Source organism: Phalangium opilio, unplaced genomic scaffold (assembly GCF_054372755.1).
Source record: "Phalangium opilio isolate 3A_F unplaced genomic scaffold, DU_Popi_V2 ptg000003l_1, whole genome shotgun sequence".
Taxonomy (NCBI): Eukaryota; Metazoa; Arthropoda; class Arachnida; order Opiliones; family Phalangiidae; genus Phalangium; species Phalangium opilio.
The window spans coordinates 9,024,707-9,042,898 of record NW_028324145.1 but is presented as its reverse complement, the minus strand read 5'-3'; the positions used below and the strand labels follow the sequence as shown (position 1 = coordinate 9,042,898).

The following is an 18,192-nucleotide window of genomic DNA, read 5'->3' as shown; positions in this document are numbered from 1 at the left end:
GCAGCCGACGCGGTTTCAATTTTTCTGCTTGAGTTAGGAAGGAGTTTAAATTGAGACACGTATCGTAGAGGTTTTGTTAATATTTATTGTATTATAAATACATTATATCGTTAAAAATTAATTTGTTTAAGTTTAAAATAGTATTAATCAACAATTTTAGATCATTCTGTGTAATATTTAGAGTTTCATATTGTAAGACAATAGTGAACGCGAAAACGGTGACCAAGGCTTAGGAAAAGTGACAAGGAGAAGATTTTAAAATGGAATTTTCGGAGTTAATCAAAACGCCGAAGTTGGATGGTGTAAAATTGATACGCCCCTTGCACAAACCCGTAGAGGGTACATTATGCATTACTAGTCACCATATACTTCTTTCTTCAAGAAAATCTAGTTCTGATACCAATGAAGAACTATGGGTAAGTGTTTTTATTTTTCAATGGTAACGTTTTTGTCTGGGGTCACTAAGTAGTTATAGTAGTTGTAGTATATTGTTAATGACTAACACAAGTCATTATTATGGTAAAACGTTAGCTATTACACCGCGCAGTTGATGTAGTTGAACGTAAATTTGGGATAACCAGTGGAACTGTAATTCTTAAATGTAAAGACTTCAGAGTCATTCAACTAGACATTCCAGGCCTTGAGCAATGTACAAATGTTGCGGATTCAATTGAGATGCTTTCATCTCTGGGTGATTTTAAACTTTAAAGTTAAAAACATAGCATAGGCCATTTCTCATGTATTGCCATAGTTTGCAATGAATCCATGTGCATCGCTGATTTAACTAGCTTTGAAGAAGCCATGACAGCTTTAACAGTTAGAAAAACCTTTAATATAAATATAATTAACAATATTTCGTGTAGTAATAATTGGTTTTAATTTCAATACCTAAATGAGTTGCCATGAGGTTATACCTTACAATATATGAAATTCAATATGGCCGAAATTGAGTCTCGTGTATTTGCCATGGTTTGCAATGAATCCATGTGCATCACCAATTTAACTAGCTTTAAAGAAGCCATGACAGCTTTAACAGCTAGAAACACCTTTAATATAAATACAATTTACAATATTCCGTGTAATAATCATTGATTTTAATTGCAATATCAAAATGAGTTGCCATGAGGTCATACCCTCATAATATATGAAATTCGAAATGGCCGAAATTGAGTCTCTTGATTCATTCAATTTATAACCTGTTGCACTTAGAAATAAATAAGCCAAAATTAGTGGTTTAGGCCTTGCATGAGAAATTGTCTATATTATCAAACAACTAGGGCGTGATTTTAACGTGGGTTTAAAATAAAACTACAGAAAATTGTGAAGCTTTCTATCCTTTCTTTCACCAAGCCTTAAGTGGTGTATTTGAGGATGGTTGGAGTGCTTTTTCCACGGAAACCGAATTTTCTAAAATTTTGGGGTACACTGATGAATGGAGATTAAGCCACGTTAATAAAGATTTCTCTGTGAGTTTAGCTTAATTTTATCAAATGAAGGTCAGAGGTTAAAATATGAACGAATACGTAGGTCTGCCCCACATATCCAAAATGCGTCATTGTACCCAAAAGCGTAGACGATGACACGCTTATTGCGTCAGCTAATTTTAGATTCTACGGTCGTTTCCCCATTTGCAGTTATTTTCACCCAGAAACCAAGGTACAAAAACTAGTTTAGCTGTCAGTTTTCGAAGTTCTCTAATGTTTAGGAATACAAATACCTATAGGCTGCTTTACTTCGCAGTAGTCAACCTATGGTTGGCACAAGCAATAAGCGTTGCAAAGAGGATGAAAAGTTGATAAATGCCGTTGTTGGCACCAGTAAGAAAGGTTACATTATTGATACCAGAACACCGACATTGGCTCAGTTGGCTAGAACCAAAGGTCAGGATGGGTTTACTAGGGATGGATAGGTTATTCGAGATTAGTCCTTAATTTTATGTTGAATTACCGATTTGAAGGGGGTGGTGTGGAACCAGAAATGCATTACCCAATGTGGCGTAAAATTCAGAAACCAATTGATCGACATTTTACACTTCTGGATTCTTTGGCTAAGCTAGTTGAAGGTTTGAAACTTTAATAGTACCGTACTGTGCTTGGCTGCAGTGAGAGTTTTCTCCACTGAAAACTGGCAACATCGATATTGAACCCAAACTTTAGAGACTAAACTTAATTATCAAAATAGAAATATTTTCCAAAGTGTCAGGATGGTAGAGAAAATTCCCAACTGTTTCCAAGAATGGGTGTTTAAAATTAACCCCAAAATAGTGTACTGATCTCCAATGTACTGGGATATTATTTCCTAAAGCTTGCAACGACACCAAAAGCAGTACTGATAGATGGCTAAGTCGTTTGGAATCTTCCAATTGGTTGAATAACATCAAAGATGTTCTTACTTGCGCTTGCTTGGTGGCTCAAGTCATAGACAAAGAAGGGGCTTCAGTATTGATTCACGGCGCTGAGGGAATGGACGCCACTTTGCAGGTTTCTTCTTTGACTCAGGTCATTTTGGACCCTGATTGCCGAACCATTCGTGGTTTCGAGGCCCTGGTGGAGAGGGAATGGCTTCAAGCCGGACATCCTTTTACGACCAGGTGTCATAGGGGCGCCTTTACTACTTCCAGTATTCGTACCAAAGATCAGAGTCCGACATTTCTGGTTTTTCTAGACTGCGTCTATCAGGCACGTTTTATTTGATCATTTTATCAATGTCCCTATCCAATGCACCTCCCAGCTTGTATTGATGTTGTTGTCATTTGCGTGTTGCACAATTTGATAGATTTGTACGTAATTTATCCATAGATTCATTATCAGTTTCCTTGTTCATTCGAGTTTAATGAGGAATTTCTAATAATGTTGTTCGAACATGTTTACGCCTCTCAGTTCGGTCTGTGAAGCCTTAATTATTTTACTAATTAAGGGATTACAAGTTAAAAGATTCTTAATTATGTAGGGACGTTTTTGGGAAATTGTCAGAAGGATAAGGTTGATTTGAAATTGTCAGAGAAAACAGTTTCGCTATGGTAGGGTACTTCTTAGCCTATTATAGAACCATTTCAGAACAGTTTGTCAATTTTTTTCCACAAATAGGTCTTATGTCAATAGACCAGATATTATGCAAACGTATTTAAATCCAATGTATGAACCAAACAATTCGGTTATTTGGCCATCCGTCGCTCCACAAAGCCTGGTAATTTAATTTATATCAATTGGCTTTTGGTTGTGGTTAAATGCATAGCTTGAAAACAAAACGCTATGCACAATTACTTAATATGTAACTGAACTCAGGTTCTTTGGCAAACTATGTACTTGCGTTGGGTTTGCGATTTGAGGAGCCAATCAGAGGCTTGGGTCGCTATTGCTGAAATTCGGGAGAAAGACAAAGAATTGAAATCCAGAGCGTCTCGACTAAGACGGTCTGTCCTATAGGGTTTTTAATTAATATTTAATTAAAATGAACTTTTAATTAAATTTTAATTATTTCGAAAGGGAAAGCCGCGTGTTTAGGGTTATTCTAAATACCTTGTACTAATTTTGGTGTATTTTTTATTAGAACTCTAATGGAATTGGAACGTGAAGCCGTTCGAGCCCGACTTATTCAGTCGTCGAACGACGAGATTATTGTTGAAAGTTAAAAACTGCGAGATCTTCAAAAATTTGTCTACAGGTACGCTCAGTGTCTATAAAGGACCACTTAATTTATAAGCATATTATTGAAATTGTTATATACGAGATGGTATAACGCTATATTTGTCTATTTAAAATGAATCCCCGAAATGGTATTATTTGTGTATAAGTTTAACCCAACCGTAAATTAACAACTTGAAATTATCTAGTATGATTAAAATGTCATTGTGATAATCGATGGCTTTTTAAGGTAACAGGTAACCTATAAATCCAATATTAGTAGTAGTATATTTTAACTTAAACTCATACTGGGGAATTGCTCCAAACTGGTGAATGAGGTAAGGTTTTACTACAAACTCACTCGTCAGTAAGGTAAGGTTTTTACTACAAACTCGTCAGTAAGGTAAGGTTTTTACTACAAACTCGTCAGTAAGGTAAGGTTTTTACTACAAACTCGTCAGTAAGGTAAGGTTTTTACTACAAACTCGTCAGTAAGGTAAGGTTTTTACTACAAACTCGTGAATGGGGGGATTTTTACTACAAACTCGTGAATGGGGGGGGGGATTTTTTACTACAAACTCGTGAATGGGGGGGGATTTTTACTACAAACTCGTGAATGGGGGATTTTTTACTACCAACTCGTGAATGGGGGGATTTTTTACTACAAACTCGTGAATGGGGTCATATTTTTACATAAAACACATGAGCAGGAGAGTTTTATTTGTGATTGAGAGACATTTATCGAAATATACGAGAAATATTTTAATTTCCAATTTCGCCACAGCAACGGTGTGGTTCTGTTTCAAACTCTCAATTTTCAGCGCAGTTTCTTAAATATGATATGTACAATTTTTATTACCTAAACGAATCATTTAGTTAAAGTTGTATAACTGTAAACCAACTGCGCAGTGTATAGAATACTAACACAGAGTTTAATTCACCATAAAGTAAAAACAAAAATCGGCTAAAAGTTTAGTCTAATGAGCCCTTAGGGTTACCCGCGCTCAATTTATATTCAAATTATTTTAATATATTCTCTTTTCGATTTTACGTGGATGTTTTCCTTCGTTTATTTGCATTTCGAGCGAGCGAGAGAGCAAGCTTCCCCTTAATTTGCGTAAGGGGGAAATGAGAACAAGAATCGGGGCTGTAACCGCACTACCAATATACCAATACCCCCATCACCTCAGCTAGATAAACTTCCGGCTTCAAAAACCCCAGCTGGAAAAGTTCTAGGCATATACTTCAAAAAAAATTAATATCCTGTAACAACTGAATTGTTTAAAGGGATACACCGTAATCGAGAATTTTTCTTTTTTAATCGAAAGATCGAAAGAGTTGATAAAATAATGAGTATATCGAATTGGAACCGTGTTTCTAAGTACAATATTATTGAAGATACGAGCAATTAAGTTTCCGAGTTGGGCTTGCCCGCGAAGCACTGGGAAGTACTATTATTGGATGAATCCGTCAGGTGGTACTAGGCGTCCAATAGGGGTATTCTTCCCAGTGCTAGGCGGGATAGCCTAACGCGTAGTGCCACCATTACTGAAACCTAATCGCTCGTATCCTTTTTAATATTGTAGATAGAAACATGGTTCCAATTGATATATTCATTATTTTATACGCTCTTTCGAAGAGTATCCCTTTAATTTTAAACTGGACTGGTGACTTCAAAGCCCTATCTGACGTCTTTGCATCCACATAGACAATCCTATATCATGTAGACTTTAAAAAACCAAGAAAAACTCCACTAATCTATCGCTTTCTAAACTGAGCCTTGAATTTGTTTTTCTTATAAAAAAATACAAGTACAGTTATGCGAGTATATTACGGTCGGCGTACGGTTTTTGGTCCGTTTAATGTTTTATGAAGCTAGGGGAAAAAAATTTGAATAATGGAATTCAGCGACAATGGCGTGTATGCCACTCTTATTAGGCTTAGGGGCGGGTTCCGGACACTATACTAGCAATTTTATGTATATATTTTTTCCTTTTACTTTTTTATTTGTTTTGTTTTCTCTCTCTCTCTCTCTCTTTCCTAATTGCTTTATTTTTTTTTTCTTTTTGTACGGGTATTTGTGACTAATACATAACGTAAAGTTGGGGAGATAGCCTATAGCAACCCAAACCATTATATTATTATATTCCACACGTTTCTCTCGTTTTCTTTATGACAACGTCGTATTATACTATTTGAAACGAGACGCAATACGGGCCAGCTAACAATAAATTAGATAACACGAAAAGTAAAAAAATAAAAACAATTTCGCCTCGTGATACCAAACATTAACCCTTCTTAGAAACATTACATATTTCATAAAAAACAATTTAACCAAATTGGTAATTATGATTATTGTATCTAATCTATTCTAATTAGTTTTTCCACTTAAACAAAAGTTATTTTTTAGTAAATTTAAATATATATGTAAGTCTAGACACTAGGGGGTTAATTAATTTAAATGAAGTTCGTTCGTACCACCACGTGATGTGTAAAAATTTAATCCAATATATTCACTGACGTCATAATCTTTTTAAATTTTTCTTATTGGTTGTTTAGACTTTCTTTTTTATTTATTCTCGAAACGTTCTGGCGATTTTTTGAAAAAAAAATTGGGAAAGGGTTGATCTTTTTTTTTTTTTTTAAAGTAGCCAATGTATGGGTGTTTGTTTTGTTAAGCCTTTTCTTTTTCCTTTCTTTCCTGGATCGAAGCGTGCTGGGCAAAAACGCAGCCCAGTCGGGGCCCTTATTTTCTTTTTTATACATTATGAAACTCGGAAAAAGATGAGACCATGTCTAAAAATAGAAATCCTCCTTTTTCATCTCCATCATTTTATTCTTTCTTTACTTACTCTTTACGTCCACGTTTTTATCCGTATTTTTGGAAAAATTCTTGAAAGGGGTGGATTTTCAAGGGAGAGTGAAACAGAAATTATTCTTTTTTTTTCCAAGATTTTCCGTTTGAGAAGTCTAGGCACTTTTTTAAAAAAGGTACAGGTCAAAAAATAGGCCTATTGTTTTTATCTCTGACGCTTAAAAATCTAAAACAAACTTTGGGAACATTTAAATATGTTGCATTAATATCTATATTTCTGCCAAAGGATTTAATGATTTGAAACAGGGATATTCTGTAAGGGGGGAATTTATATATATTATCAAGAAGTGATATCTAGTTTGTTAGGGAGAAGGTATAAATTCGCCACATTTCTAGCTTTATCTCCAGTCCAAACGTAGGTCCGGAATTAACCCCCGCCGCCTCTAAATTACAACCAGCATCTCATTGGTTCTTGAAAACTCACGTCAGCGCGACGCGAATGACGAAAATTACGTGGTATTTTCCGACTGAGGAGAGGCGAAATAGCCCGGTCTCCTTTTACGTCCCCCCCCTTGTATTTTGAAAGGGGGACTGGGAATATGGCGCGCGAATATTTAGGCATCTTATACCTTCTCCCTAATGAAATAGATATTACTTCTTGATATTATAGTGGATGGCGGGAAAAACTTTGAAGCGCAGCATCCTTCTGCGTGGTCCATTGGAAACGGAAACGTGTCACGTGATCATTGTAACTATCCGCATTTTGCAATAATAGTCACTTGACACCTTACCGCTTCAAATAGACTGCGCAGAAGGATGCGTGTATCCTCATATAAAGTCTCCCTGATTGAAATAAGGAAAACCAACTGCTTTATCTTCAATTTATCCTCCCTTGAAGATAAAATGCTTCATTGAAAATTGTTTATTTTATTTTTTATTTTTCTATTTTTCCGATGTAAGAATAAGCTTTTTTAACGTCGAAAGTTTCTCGATTATGTCTCAAAATATTAAGGAACTAAAAGCTTAGGGCTTATAATCGACGTTTAGATCGTCTGCGCCAGTTTGAAAGGGGTTTTGGGGGCGATGGGGGAAGCAGAAAAGGCGCGAACTAAATCCCGCCATCCGAGTTCTATTTATAGAAACGTTCCCCTCCTATCCACTTTTAATTACACTTAGCTTATAACCCCAGCCCCTCTCTTTGGAACGAGCATGCCATTTTGATTAAAAAGGACGACACGTCGAACCGAACCAAACGCCGATTATTGGGTTTTAATATCCCGAAAGGTGGAAGAGGGGAATGGACCCGGGATTTTGACGCAACTTCGTCAAAAAGAGTCATCCTTTATTAATCCGTTCTGAAAGGGATTATAATTTGGTCCCCTCTTTCCTAAATGAAATGACGTAATTAATCATTTTCATTATCGCTAATAAATGATACTATATCCTTAATGCTAAGCCTAATCTGTCTGCCTTCAACGGTTACTTACGAGGTTTTGAATCATGAGCTTGGGTGTAATCAAACCTGGTTGGTAAATAAACATTAACTCCTTTAGAGGTGTTTCACCTCTTGACACGTGGGTGTTTGTGCATGGGTTATGGGAAAAACCTACGTTCAGTAATTACGACTATAGAATAGATTTAATTAGTATTTATTTCATAGTATTTTGTCTTATTGGTTTAAAAACAAAGCCAGCCAAGTGAACCAACCGGAAGTGAGCTCAGTTAATAGGCTTAGATACAGTCACGGGTTTTTAATAACAGTTAATAGGCTTAGAAGATACAGTCATTTGTTTTTAAGTCTTAATTTGCCTTCAAATCATTAAAAGTGATTCAATTGGCAGTTCCGCCAATGACTATGTCATAATTGTCATTAAGAAGAAATCCAAAGATTTACACTTATTATTTGCAAACCTTACTTACGCTATAAGACCAAATGAAAGTAACTGGTTCAACAACCCATAACCCATTCGTAAACAAAACAATTCCCAAAGGGGTCAACCGTCCAAACCTACTAGTACCACGAAATTGACTTTAGGAATACACTCCCATGGCAGAATGTCTATTAACATATAGACATTTATTTTCTGTCACCATATCTGTTAACAGCGCTACTAAAGGTAGGAAGACTTTACTTCTCTCATTTTATCTAAACCCAAATATCACTGAAGACCTTAATACCGTATTAATCCACGTGGTCTTATCCCGCCTGATTCTTACTCCACTAAATCTTTGAGGTGTATACAATATTTATTTGGTGCAACTGCAAATTAAACCGCCAATCGAACTAGGACCGTATTAAGCCCCTTGCCTTGCCTTGGAGTATGCATATCCGTTTTAAGCTATGACGTTATAGAGCTACCAGGAAGTAATCTGGAGTATGTATTCTGTATTGATTCAGTCTCTCTCACCTATGAAGAGAGGATGCTCTTACTGAGAGCGGGGAACTATACAATTTTCATCGGGAGTGGCAGGAATGGATGGAGTTGTATAGTCCCTTATATCCCCGCCTTTTCTCTTTTGTAAATCTTAATTATAATCCAAGTATGACACACTATATGGAGTCTTTAAAAGATTTGGTAGGCCTATAAGAATGGATGGATGTATGTACTTAGTCCGTTACCGGGGCTGTTTCTATTTGAGGATGTTATGTCGTTCATTATTCGCTTTTAGGATTTAAAGGGGACAATGAGAATTTAGACGTGGAGTGGATATTATGAATTTTGTTCTCTTATATATTGTCCGGCTGTTTTATGAAGATAAAATTTACACTTATACTTTTCTCAATTGAATTTATATCTTTGAGTTAATCCTTTATTTGACACCGTATTTTTGAAACTGATATGAAAGTTAAATAGGGAGTGGACAGAGGGGGGGGGGTACGACTTTAGAATGCCTTAGCTTCTCTCCCTCAAAATGGTGGATAAGTTAACAGAATCGAAGCCTTGTAGAGTCTGATGTTATGAGAAAGGGCAATAGAGTGGTACCGAGAGGGGAGGAGAAACTGGGACGTGACGTCAATATTGGTAGTCTAAATTGTATGGCTGACGACTTCCAATATGGTCGCCAAAACCGAGGTGGGTGTGACGTCACGAGGAAAGTTTGTAGTAGCAGGCCATATAGAAATCGTATGCAGTGACCCAGCGAAGTGACGGCCACTTGCCTGGACTATATCAGGCAACATTGAATGCCATCTCCGTGCAGAGATTTATGTCACCAATCTTTAAAAATGCCTAAATTTAACAGTAAACCCCAAGACATTTTATAGCTTAATCCTTTCCAATATGACGAATACGAACCGTACATTTTTAAGATAAACATCATCCCGTTCTTAACAACGTTTGTTACTTTTCTCAAACAAAACGAGGAACTATTCTATTTCTCTGTGCGTTTCCCAATCCCAAATTCATTTCGCGAATTCTCGCGTTTCAGAAACGCCGGAGCCACCGCCGGAAGATTACTCACACATTCTATTGGATCTAGGGTTCCACTGGGGAAAACGGGTGGTGCAGTGCAGTGTAGCCTCCATCCAAGGTAGAGGCAGAGTACAATACCAGGAGGGGTTCGTAGCCTTGATAGCTAAGCTAAGCCTTAGGTTCGCCTTCCCTGTATAACAACCACCATCCCAGGCACAAAATGCAAAGACTTAACTATTAAATTAATTTCGGGAGCAAGGTTGAGTGTACTGTATTTCCTGCCTGAAACGTTGGTACTCGATCGATGGTAGCCTAGGCTGGAGCGGGGTATACACGTGACGTGAGAGTGGTAATACCTTGCAAACCGGCGCGGCATAGCTAGCGCCTAGACGCTTGATTTCACAGAGTGACTCACGAGTTAAGCGGCAATGCCAACCTTTTTTCTTTTTTTTTTTCTTTCTCCGTCTCTTTTCATATTTTGCAACTATGACTCGAGCTTTAATCTTTTTGGTTCTGGAGCTAAATTCTAAATTCCACCCTTTTTGAAATTGTTCCTTCTTGAGAAAAGTTAAGTAATACCCGGTAAAAAGTTTCTCTCCAAATTTTCTAAGAGTTTTCGACGACTTTCGAGATGGCTTAAGTTTCTGAGTCATAAAACGTCTTGAAGGAAAAATATAAGTGGAGGAGTGAAGTAGACAAATAATGTTTCGTAGGGAGAAATTTAATTTAATCTTACAGTCCGTCTGTTGGTAACGGTTACACGGCGTTTGTGTTGCAAGAGTAATCAGTTTAGATTGTTTAGTTTATTGCAGAAGAGAAGCAATTACACCACAGGGGCGGGGTAGGTCACCAACCATCTTGATTGGGTTGTTTCCTTCGCGCCAAGAAGTGCCGTTAGAGGCAGTTGAAGTCAGCTAGCCTACCTCCCTCTAGCGTGTAGGGCTCCGTCTTACGTTGATTCTTGACGCGAGGAGGGCGGCTTTCTGAAAGTGTCTGTGCGTTGGTTTCCAATATTATGTTAAAGATACAGTTGGCGTGAGATGTACAGTATACCCAACAGTTTCTATGGAATAATTTTGTCAGTGATTTAGGCTTAAGGGTAATCCAACAGCTGAGGCAGATAGGTACAGAGAGAGCGAGCGAGTCGAGGGAATAAGATGTTTTCGTATCTTGATTATTATTCTTTTCTTAGTTGCAGGATCGCCTCGTAGTAGGCAGGTGTGCTTATCCCCCCTTTTCGTTTCGCCCGCCCATCTTTTCTTACTTTTAAATCTATAATGTATCAAGTCTTAGCAGCGTGCGCTCGCTTCGACTTGAATTGGTCCGCCGTCTGCCGATCGCAGACTGCCAGCTGCTCTATTTCTATGGCTTTAAAACGTCCGTCAATTGAGCCTGCCATTGGGTCTATCCACGCTTTGCTTGGTCATACGCGGAGAATGTATGGATGACTGTTAGTTTTAAAGCCAACTTTTCACGTTTCTGTCGTTTCGGATATAGGGTTTAGTTTAGTCACAAGTAGAATAATCTTACACCAAGTTCCTATGTAAGATTTTTTGCCGTAGCCTCTAGGTCTGAAAGTTCTGACGTTAAGCTTTTTAAAGTTCCCAACGGAGCCGCGTGAATGGAGAGATAAAATTTCTAAAATATCGGCCACGACCGAGAACGAGCTTTTGAAGCAGCGCTCCACAGCGGTGGAGAGTGAAGTTAAACAGGCGGGGTTAATTTATTTATCCGAGTAAGTTCAAGCAAGGGGGGTGGAATTTTTTTAGTGAGACCCAGCTTTCCGCGGCTGATGTTAGTTGGCGCCGAGAAAAAATGTTAGTAGAGAAAAACTTTGGGTGTTCAACTACCATTTACTCTACAGTAAATACATTCGGCCTAGCCTTGGGATATCAAGTTTTAGGAACACTAGAGATGAGACGTTCGTTAGAGAGAACCTGACACACAATACCCTCATTCCTAGGCTGGAAAGCTATGTCCTTTTAGATCATCTCCTTTTGGTTTAGTTTAGAATATAGAGTTTAGTTTAGTTTAGAATATTGATCTTTCTTTGGATTAGGGTGATTTTTTTTATTATTTATTCATCTCCAGTTCTGGTTTAACGTCCTGAAGTTCGTCCCTATTCTGACCCAATTTTCTTGAGTTCTGGTTGACTTAGGCCGAATAAAACGGTTCTGTTGGATAGAGGGCAATAATATCTCACATCCTTATAGAGTTTACCCTTGGCATTTAAATTTCCAAAGTTCTAACGTCCCAAATCTATAAAACTTGAAAATTTCCAAAAACTTGCTTATCTTGTACTCTGATTGATTTAGGCTCATTTACATTTTACCGTTCAGCAGAGGACAGTTTTATCTATCGTATTTCTTTTCGTCATTTAAATTTCCAGAGTTGTGACGTATTTTACCATATCCTTTCTTACCCTTGTGAAAACCCAGCTTAACTCTGGCATGTGTACAAGTCATTTAAATGTCCCTGCCATATTTAACGCTTTCAAAATAAACTGTCGCGTCAATTCATATCATCCCCTGATTCCCCCCCCCCAGGCCTAAAAAACTCCATTCTCACCTGTCAGAAAACGTCATAGTATAGAATTCGTCCAAATTTCTTTTTTAAGTCCTTGCTTAATAGTCTAGACCAATAACCAACACCAAAACGGACGTCAAATACGCTGTAACAACCCCCAAATTCTTTTCTACCTTGAAACTATACCATAGCTCAAAGCTAAATTCCATTCAAATCAAGTATTGCCATTGAAAACACATATCCCCTCAGTTACCCCTGCTCGAAAATCATCTTGTAAACGTTATTGAGTCATATCGCGGTGAAGTCTTTTAAAAATATATACTTAAAAAAAAATACTTTTCAAACCATCTGTCGACTTATAGTAGTTTTAAAAATGGCGAACCCTCTCCTCTGTCTGTATTGGTCACGTGGTATTACATTCCCCCTTAACTGTGCACCACCTGGCATTCGATAGTCGCATTGCCCTAGGGCCGTAATATGAAGGAGCGTGTGGTAATGTAGAGAGTACCCTCTTGTACGTGACCCTGTATACCATACCATTCATGCTAGGCCTTGTATTAGTTTTCTCTCCTTGCCTGTTTAGGCCTAACTTCATTCCCCACGTTCTTGTTGTTAAATGGTTTTTATACAAGACGAAAACATTGTTTGATTGCCTTCTTGCAAAGAGGGGGAGAGCTAGCTGTACGTTCTTGGAGCGCAACTGTAATTTGATTAGGGCTCTTAGTTTGACGTTGATTCGCTGCTGGGGGTTCCCCATATAGTCATAGTTAGAAGCGTTTAATCAAATAGAAGAGAAAGGCATTTCAATTAAGCTATGGGGAAATTTTGTTATGATATAAATAAACCTTGTTTGTTTGTACCTTGCTGATTGTACGGTTTATAAATATTGCCTAATTCACCGTGTTCCGAAAATAAAGGGTAGTGCGGTGGTTGGACCAAAGTTAAGTGGGGTGGTTCTATGGGGAAATAAATTTTGAGTCGAAAATGTTCAATGACATTTTGCTCTACGGGACTCCGTTTTTAAGTTATGATTTATTTTAAAATGCGATAACATTTATTGCATCTTAACTTACAAAAATTGTGTACTGACTTTAAACTGCAGACTTGTAATAAGGGCGTTTCCACCTAAATGTATATGTATACTTCATCTAAAACCAAGCTAATTAACAGCGGAAGTGAGACTCCAGTTACAAATTAACATTTTTGTTTTGTGGGCAGACTGTATATCCGTGAATCTTAATTATTTGTAAGAACTGTTTTGTTCAAGATTTCTTCAATGGTGTGGCCCGACTGCAGAGTCTGCATGGAGAAAATTTGCGTTGCCATAGTAACAATTGCTAGCCTATCTAGTTTTCCCCGCGACATATCCGGTCACGTGTCAGGTGCATCTCGTTAAAAATTATGAAGCCAGAGGTGATGAGGGTTACTTTCAAAGCAGAGGCGGGGATAGAAAAATCACGACTGGAATATCACTCGGTTCTTTTTAAGTTTGCTAAAAAAGAAAACTCGCCCCTCGCAATCAAGCTAATGAAGGACGTTTTTCCACCCACCGACGTATCCATCCAGCTCTCCTTGTATTTTTATACCTTATCTCTGATAGCTTTCCATCTTTTCAAACAAATACCCTGGAGGGAAGATAGATTCAGTGATTCACTAGAGTGATGTATTATGCATAAGAACACGCGCCTCTTCTTGCCCCTATCTGGTATGATACCCAGGTATGATCCTTCGCAAGTCCTAGGTAGTGTTTATATAATTAGGCTTAGCGACGTACTCCACGGGAATCGAATCATCCATGGTATAGTTTGCAATACAACGAAAGAGCAAATTGAGATCAAGAAGTGATATCTAGTTTATTAGGGAGAAGGTGTATAAGATGCCTAAGTATTCGCGCGCCATAGTCCCAGTCCACCTTTCAAAATACAAGGGGGGACGTAAAAGGAGGCCGGGCTATTTCGCCTCTCCTCAGTCGGAAAATATGACTGTAATTTTCGTCATTCGCGTCGTCGCGCTGACGTGAGTTTTCAAGAACCAATGAGATGCTGGTTGTAATTTAGAGGCGGGGATTAACCCCGGACCTACTATACGTTTGGATTGGCGATAAGGATGGGAATGTGGCGTATTTTAACCTTCTCCCTAATAAAACTAGATATCACTTCTTGTTGAGATACAAGCTTGTTTCTAGATCTTTTTGGAATTATTTAAGTCTTTATTAGCATGAAAGAAATTAATGCAATGTTTTTTAAGTAAGAGTATGGAGATGCGCTGAGGAGTTCGGAGGGGGTTCTTTAAAAGCTCGACGGGGGCGGGGAACTGCGCGCGCGTTTACATTTGTTTTTTGGCAGTCAGTCGCGTGGCAGACATCGTGCACGTGAATTTGAATTTGAAACATAAGAACAGCTGTTGCCTAGGCTAGGGTACACTACAATATTAAGCCTACTGACCCCTATAAACTCAGTTCCCTCCTCATCTTTCTGTATCTATGGGGTATTGAGGCTTCGAGATATATCAATAACAAGGATTGAGAAGCAAATACCCCAAAACCACCGTCCCATCAGTGTTTTTCTACCCCCAATTTATTTCCATCAATACTGAACGAGCTGCAAGCCCCTTGCCTTTATCTATAATAGAAGCCCCAAAACCTCACTCCAGAAACAACTCGAGTTGAAACACACTTATAAATATTCCCGCTTTACTGTTGGAAAAGGCGGGAAAAAGCCTAGAGTATTTTGCAGTATTGGGACTGTTTTTAACCATTTTTGGTTGAAGATAAAATGCCCAGTGTGTTGGTTGGTGTAACATGCTGGAATCATTCGGGATAGAGAGAGAAGGAAATATACCACGGGGTTTTGAGTAGTTTTTGCTTTAGGAAAACCAACCCATAGTGGTGGTGGTACGTTTCATCTCTTCGTATTCACCCCCGGAAGCTTATCCGCCATTTTCTTTACATTAGCGAGATGTTGAGGGCGTAGGGGATCCATCTCTCTCTTTCCTCTTTCCATCCTCATCTTTCGATACAGGGTGTTTCAAAAAGGATGGTACGTTCAAAATCAATTGTGAGTCAAAACTTCTATGACATTTTGCCACAAGGGACAGTCACGATTTAATTGTTTTACGGATGACCCCTTCAATTGAAAGGCAATGTTAAGGGGTTGTCCGTAAAGCACTCTAATCATAACTTTTAAAACTGTGACCTTTAGGGCATATGGCATATTAAGATTTTCGACTATTATTCGCCTACTGCATTTTGGTTCTACCAACCATTCTTTTGGGAACACCTTGTATATGAGAGGATGAAGAGCGAGAGAGGAAAATCGGGATGGGAGGGAGTACGCCCTAGGTTTAAGGATCTCTGGCCATATTGATTGATGTTAGAAACCCAGGGAGGAAATGTTTTAGCCCTGCTTGGCTTCGGATATAAAAAGCACTAAGTAATAAATGAGTTAGTACTATAGAAAGGTTGGTCTACCCGTGACCTACTCGATACTACCCTGCATGCACACCAGCTGGTTGGCTAGCTCACTCTCTGTTGGTTTGCGCTTTATTCAAATTTTCAAGAGGGAGATAGCTATATTCTTTCTTCCTTCTTCAGGGCTCAAGGTGATAGATGAAACATTTAGGCAAAAAGGATCCCCCAAACTGAGTAGGTTTTGTTCATTCTGTCTTTATCTCCGTAAAAAAAAAAACATGATGACGGTGTAATACCGAGTAATGCCTACAGGGGCTTGTTGTACAACGTGTTTCTTCGTTGTTACTATGTGTCTGTACTATCTGGATTCTCTAATCTACGTTTTAGACAAATTGCTGGTGGTAAGAATAATTACTCGCTTTGGGAAAGTATTCGATTTAGTCGTCCCAGTTTTTCTGGATGGCTTAGAGCAAAATTTATTCGTCTCTCTATGAAGAAGTCCAAGAGTAAAGCCTCATTTTCGCAAGCTTAAATTAAATTTTCATCTGAATCTGAAAACGTGGGAGTGAAAACACTGCACGCTATCATCTATATAACCATTTATTTTTCAATTTTAATTTCAAATTAGGCTTATGAGTTCTTGTGAAATTTCGACTTAACGATATTAAAAAGTAGTAAATTTACATGCTGGTCAGGTTTCTTAACTCAGTGTTTAGAAATAAGCAATTTAGGATGTCGTTTCTTAAAGAGAAAAAAAAGAACCTTCAATTTGGCCAAAAACACGCTTCTTTTGAAATTAGATCCGTTCAGTCATCCAGATGCCAAAACAATTTATGCCAAAACAATTTTTTTTTCTTTTGCGTTTGTGTTTGCCAACGCGCACGCTTTCAAAAGACAGAGCCTGCCATTATGGATGGATATAATTCTTGTTTCTTATTAACTGTTAAGTATAGAAAAGACCCTCACTTTGTTGTTTTTTCTTTACTCGCAATTGCCTCATTACTTAAGAAAGAAATATACGAAAACATTTGGAGACCTCTGTTCAAACTCAGACTCAATCTTATACCCAAGAAGTCACGCTCCTGATATCATAAGAGGATTTTCGAAAGGGCTATTTGGGCGAAAGAGGTTTTTGCTAGACGTTATCCGATTAAAAAATGTAGACCTACTTTTATTAGAGGGGTCGGAAAGGTGAAAGAGAAATTTCCTCAACTTTAACCGCATGAGCTACAGTGCTGCCAGGGTAATTTGGGCAGGTTAGGAACTAAATAATAATAATCAAAGCTTTGCCTATGAAGGGATTTCCACACTAAGCCTGTGGCCTATTTACAGGTGGGTCCCTTTACAATGTATAGAGGGGTGGTGGCTAGCCCCTGTGCCACAGCTAACCTACAGCGCCCTATACTAACTATTACCGTTAACCTCTGCTGAATCGAACCGAATTCTACTAGATTTTCAGTCTGTTGTAGATAGCAGTTGAATTATGCTCGCTTATGACTGGCAACACTTTGTCCGCACAATATCTACAATAAGCCCACGCTCGAATAGACGAAAAACAGCGCATAATCGCGTACTTCTTCGTTTAAATAACCTTTAAATTAGGCATGGAATATTGACCAATGATTTTTGACCCCAATTTAAACACATCGCAAGTATATCCCCCCTCATTCCGGATTTTTCAATGACTTGGGTGTGGGACTTAACCGTCGTCTCGGTGGAGTTTCTCCAAACCAGGAATGGAAACTTTTGATCTAGGGGGCCATTGTCAGAAAACGTGCTCTTACACAAAATTCTCCTGGTAATTCCTTTCAATCCCGATTTGCAATGAAGAAAAAGGCTATTAATACCTTCTCAGATATTTCTAATATAGTATTCCCACACCCCAGTCTCTGTTGTATTCTTCGCTATTGCGTTTCCCCAAAGTATGGGGTATCTCTTTCGACCCCGGAAGTTATTGGGAAAAGAAACAGGGAGGGTCCGCCCCCACCCCCCTGGTTGCATCCATCCCAAAGATGAAGACCTATATAGCTTCATATCTAATCTTATTCTTCTCTCCGCTTTACAAGTCCCAGACGGTCCCCAGACACGATATAGTCAAACCCACGCTTGGATCAAAGTTGCCACTAGCAACGTTTTTAATGAATTAGGAAAATGTTGACAGCGCGGATTATTTTTACGTTTTCTTATTTTTAAGAAGAGACTGCTTTTCTTGAAATTGGAAAACGAACTCTGGGGTTTTGCTGTACTTTGTGTGTTCTCAATAATGAGAATTATGGGGTGGTGGATGGGCGTTCGGTTTATGGTTTTGTATTTTTAATTAAGAGAGATATCCATTAATTGAAGTAAAAAGAATTGAATCTTACCTTTTTTCCCGTGAGTTGCTCGCCATTTTGAGCTAGGTTGTTA

General features: G+C 38.3%; 1 protein-coding gene across 3 annotated transcripts; it reads left to right on the top strand.

The window, feature by feature from the left end:
- Positions 1-17: 17 nt before the first annotated feature.
- Positions 18-3,857, top strand: LOC149717605 (myotubularin-related protein 9). Of its 3 annotated transcripts, XM_089840306.1 has the most exons (12): positions 18-416; positions 532-691; positions 1,315-1,466; positions 1,528-1,656; positions 1,724-1,880; positions 1,958-2,062; positions 2,305-2,678; positions 2,799-2,883; positions 2,950-3,019; positions 3,087-3,186; positions 3,285-3,412; positions 3,550-3,857. In XM_089840306.1, the coding sequence occupies exons 1-12, from the start codon at positions 261-263 to the stop codon at positions 3,629-3,631; spliced, it is 1,698 nt and encodes a 565-aa protein (XP_089696432.1). In that variant the 5' UTR covers positions 18-260; the 3' UTR covers positions 3,632-3,857. The 3 variants fall into 3 exon arrangements, with proteins under 3 accessions (XP_089696432.1, XP_089696434.1, XP_089696433.1); XM_089840308.1 differs by lacking the exon at positions 532-691 and having other exon boundaries at positions 275-416; positions 1,351-1,466; XM_089840307.1 differs by lacking the exon at positions 532-691 and having other exon boundaries at positions 278-416.
- The last annotated feature ends 14,335 nt before the right edge of the window (positions 3,858-18,192 follow it).

Coding starts and splice junctions, on each gene's coding strand:
- LOC149717605 (XM_089840306.1), top strand. CDS start 261: ATGGAATTTTCGGAGTTAATCAAAACGCCGAAGTTGGATGGTGTAAAA. Junction 2,884..2,949: donor TGTTTACGCCTCTCAGTTCG/GTCTGTGAAGCC, acceptor TTAATTATGTAG/GGACGTTTTTGGGAAATTGT. Junction 3,413..3,549: donor AGAGCGTCTCGACTAAGACG/GTCTGTCCTATA, acceptor ATTTTTTATTAG/AACTCTAATGGAATTGGAAC.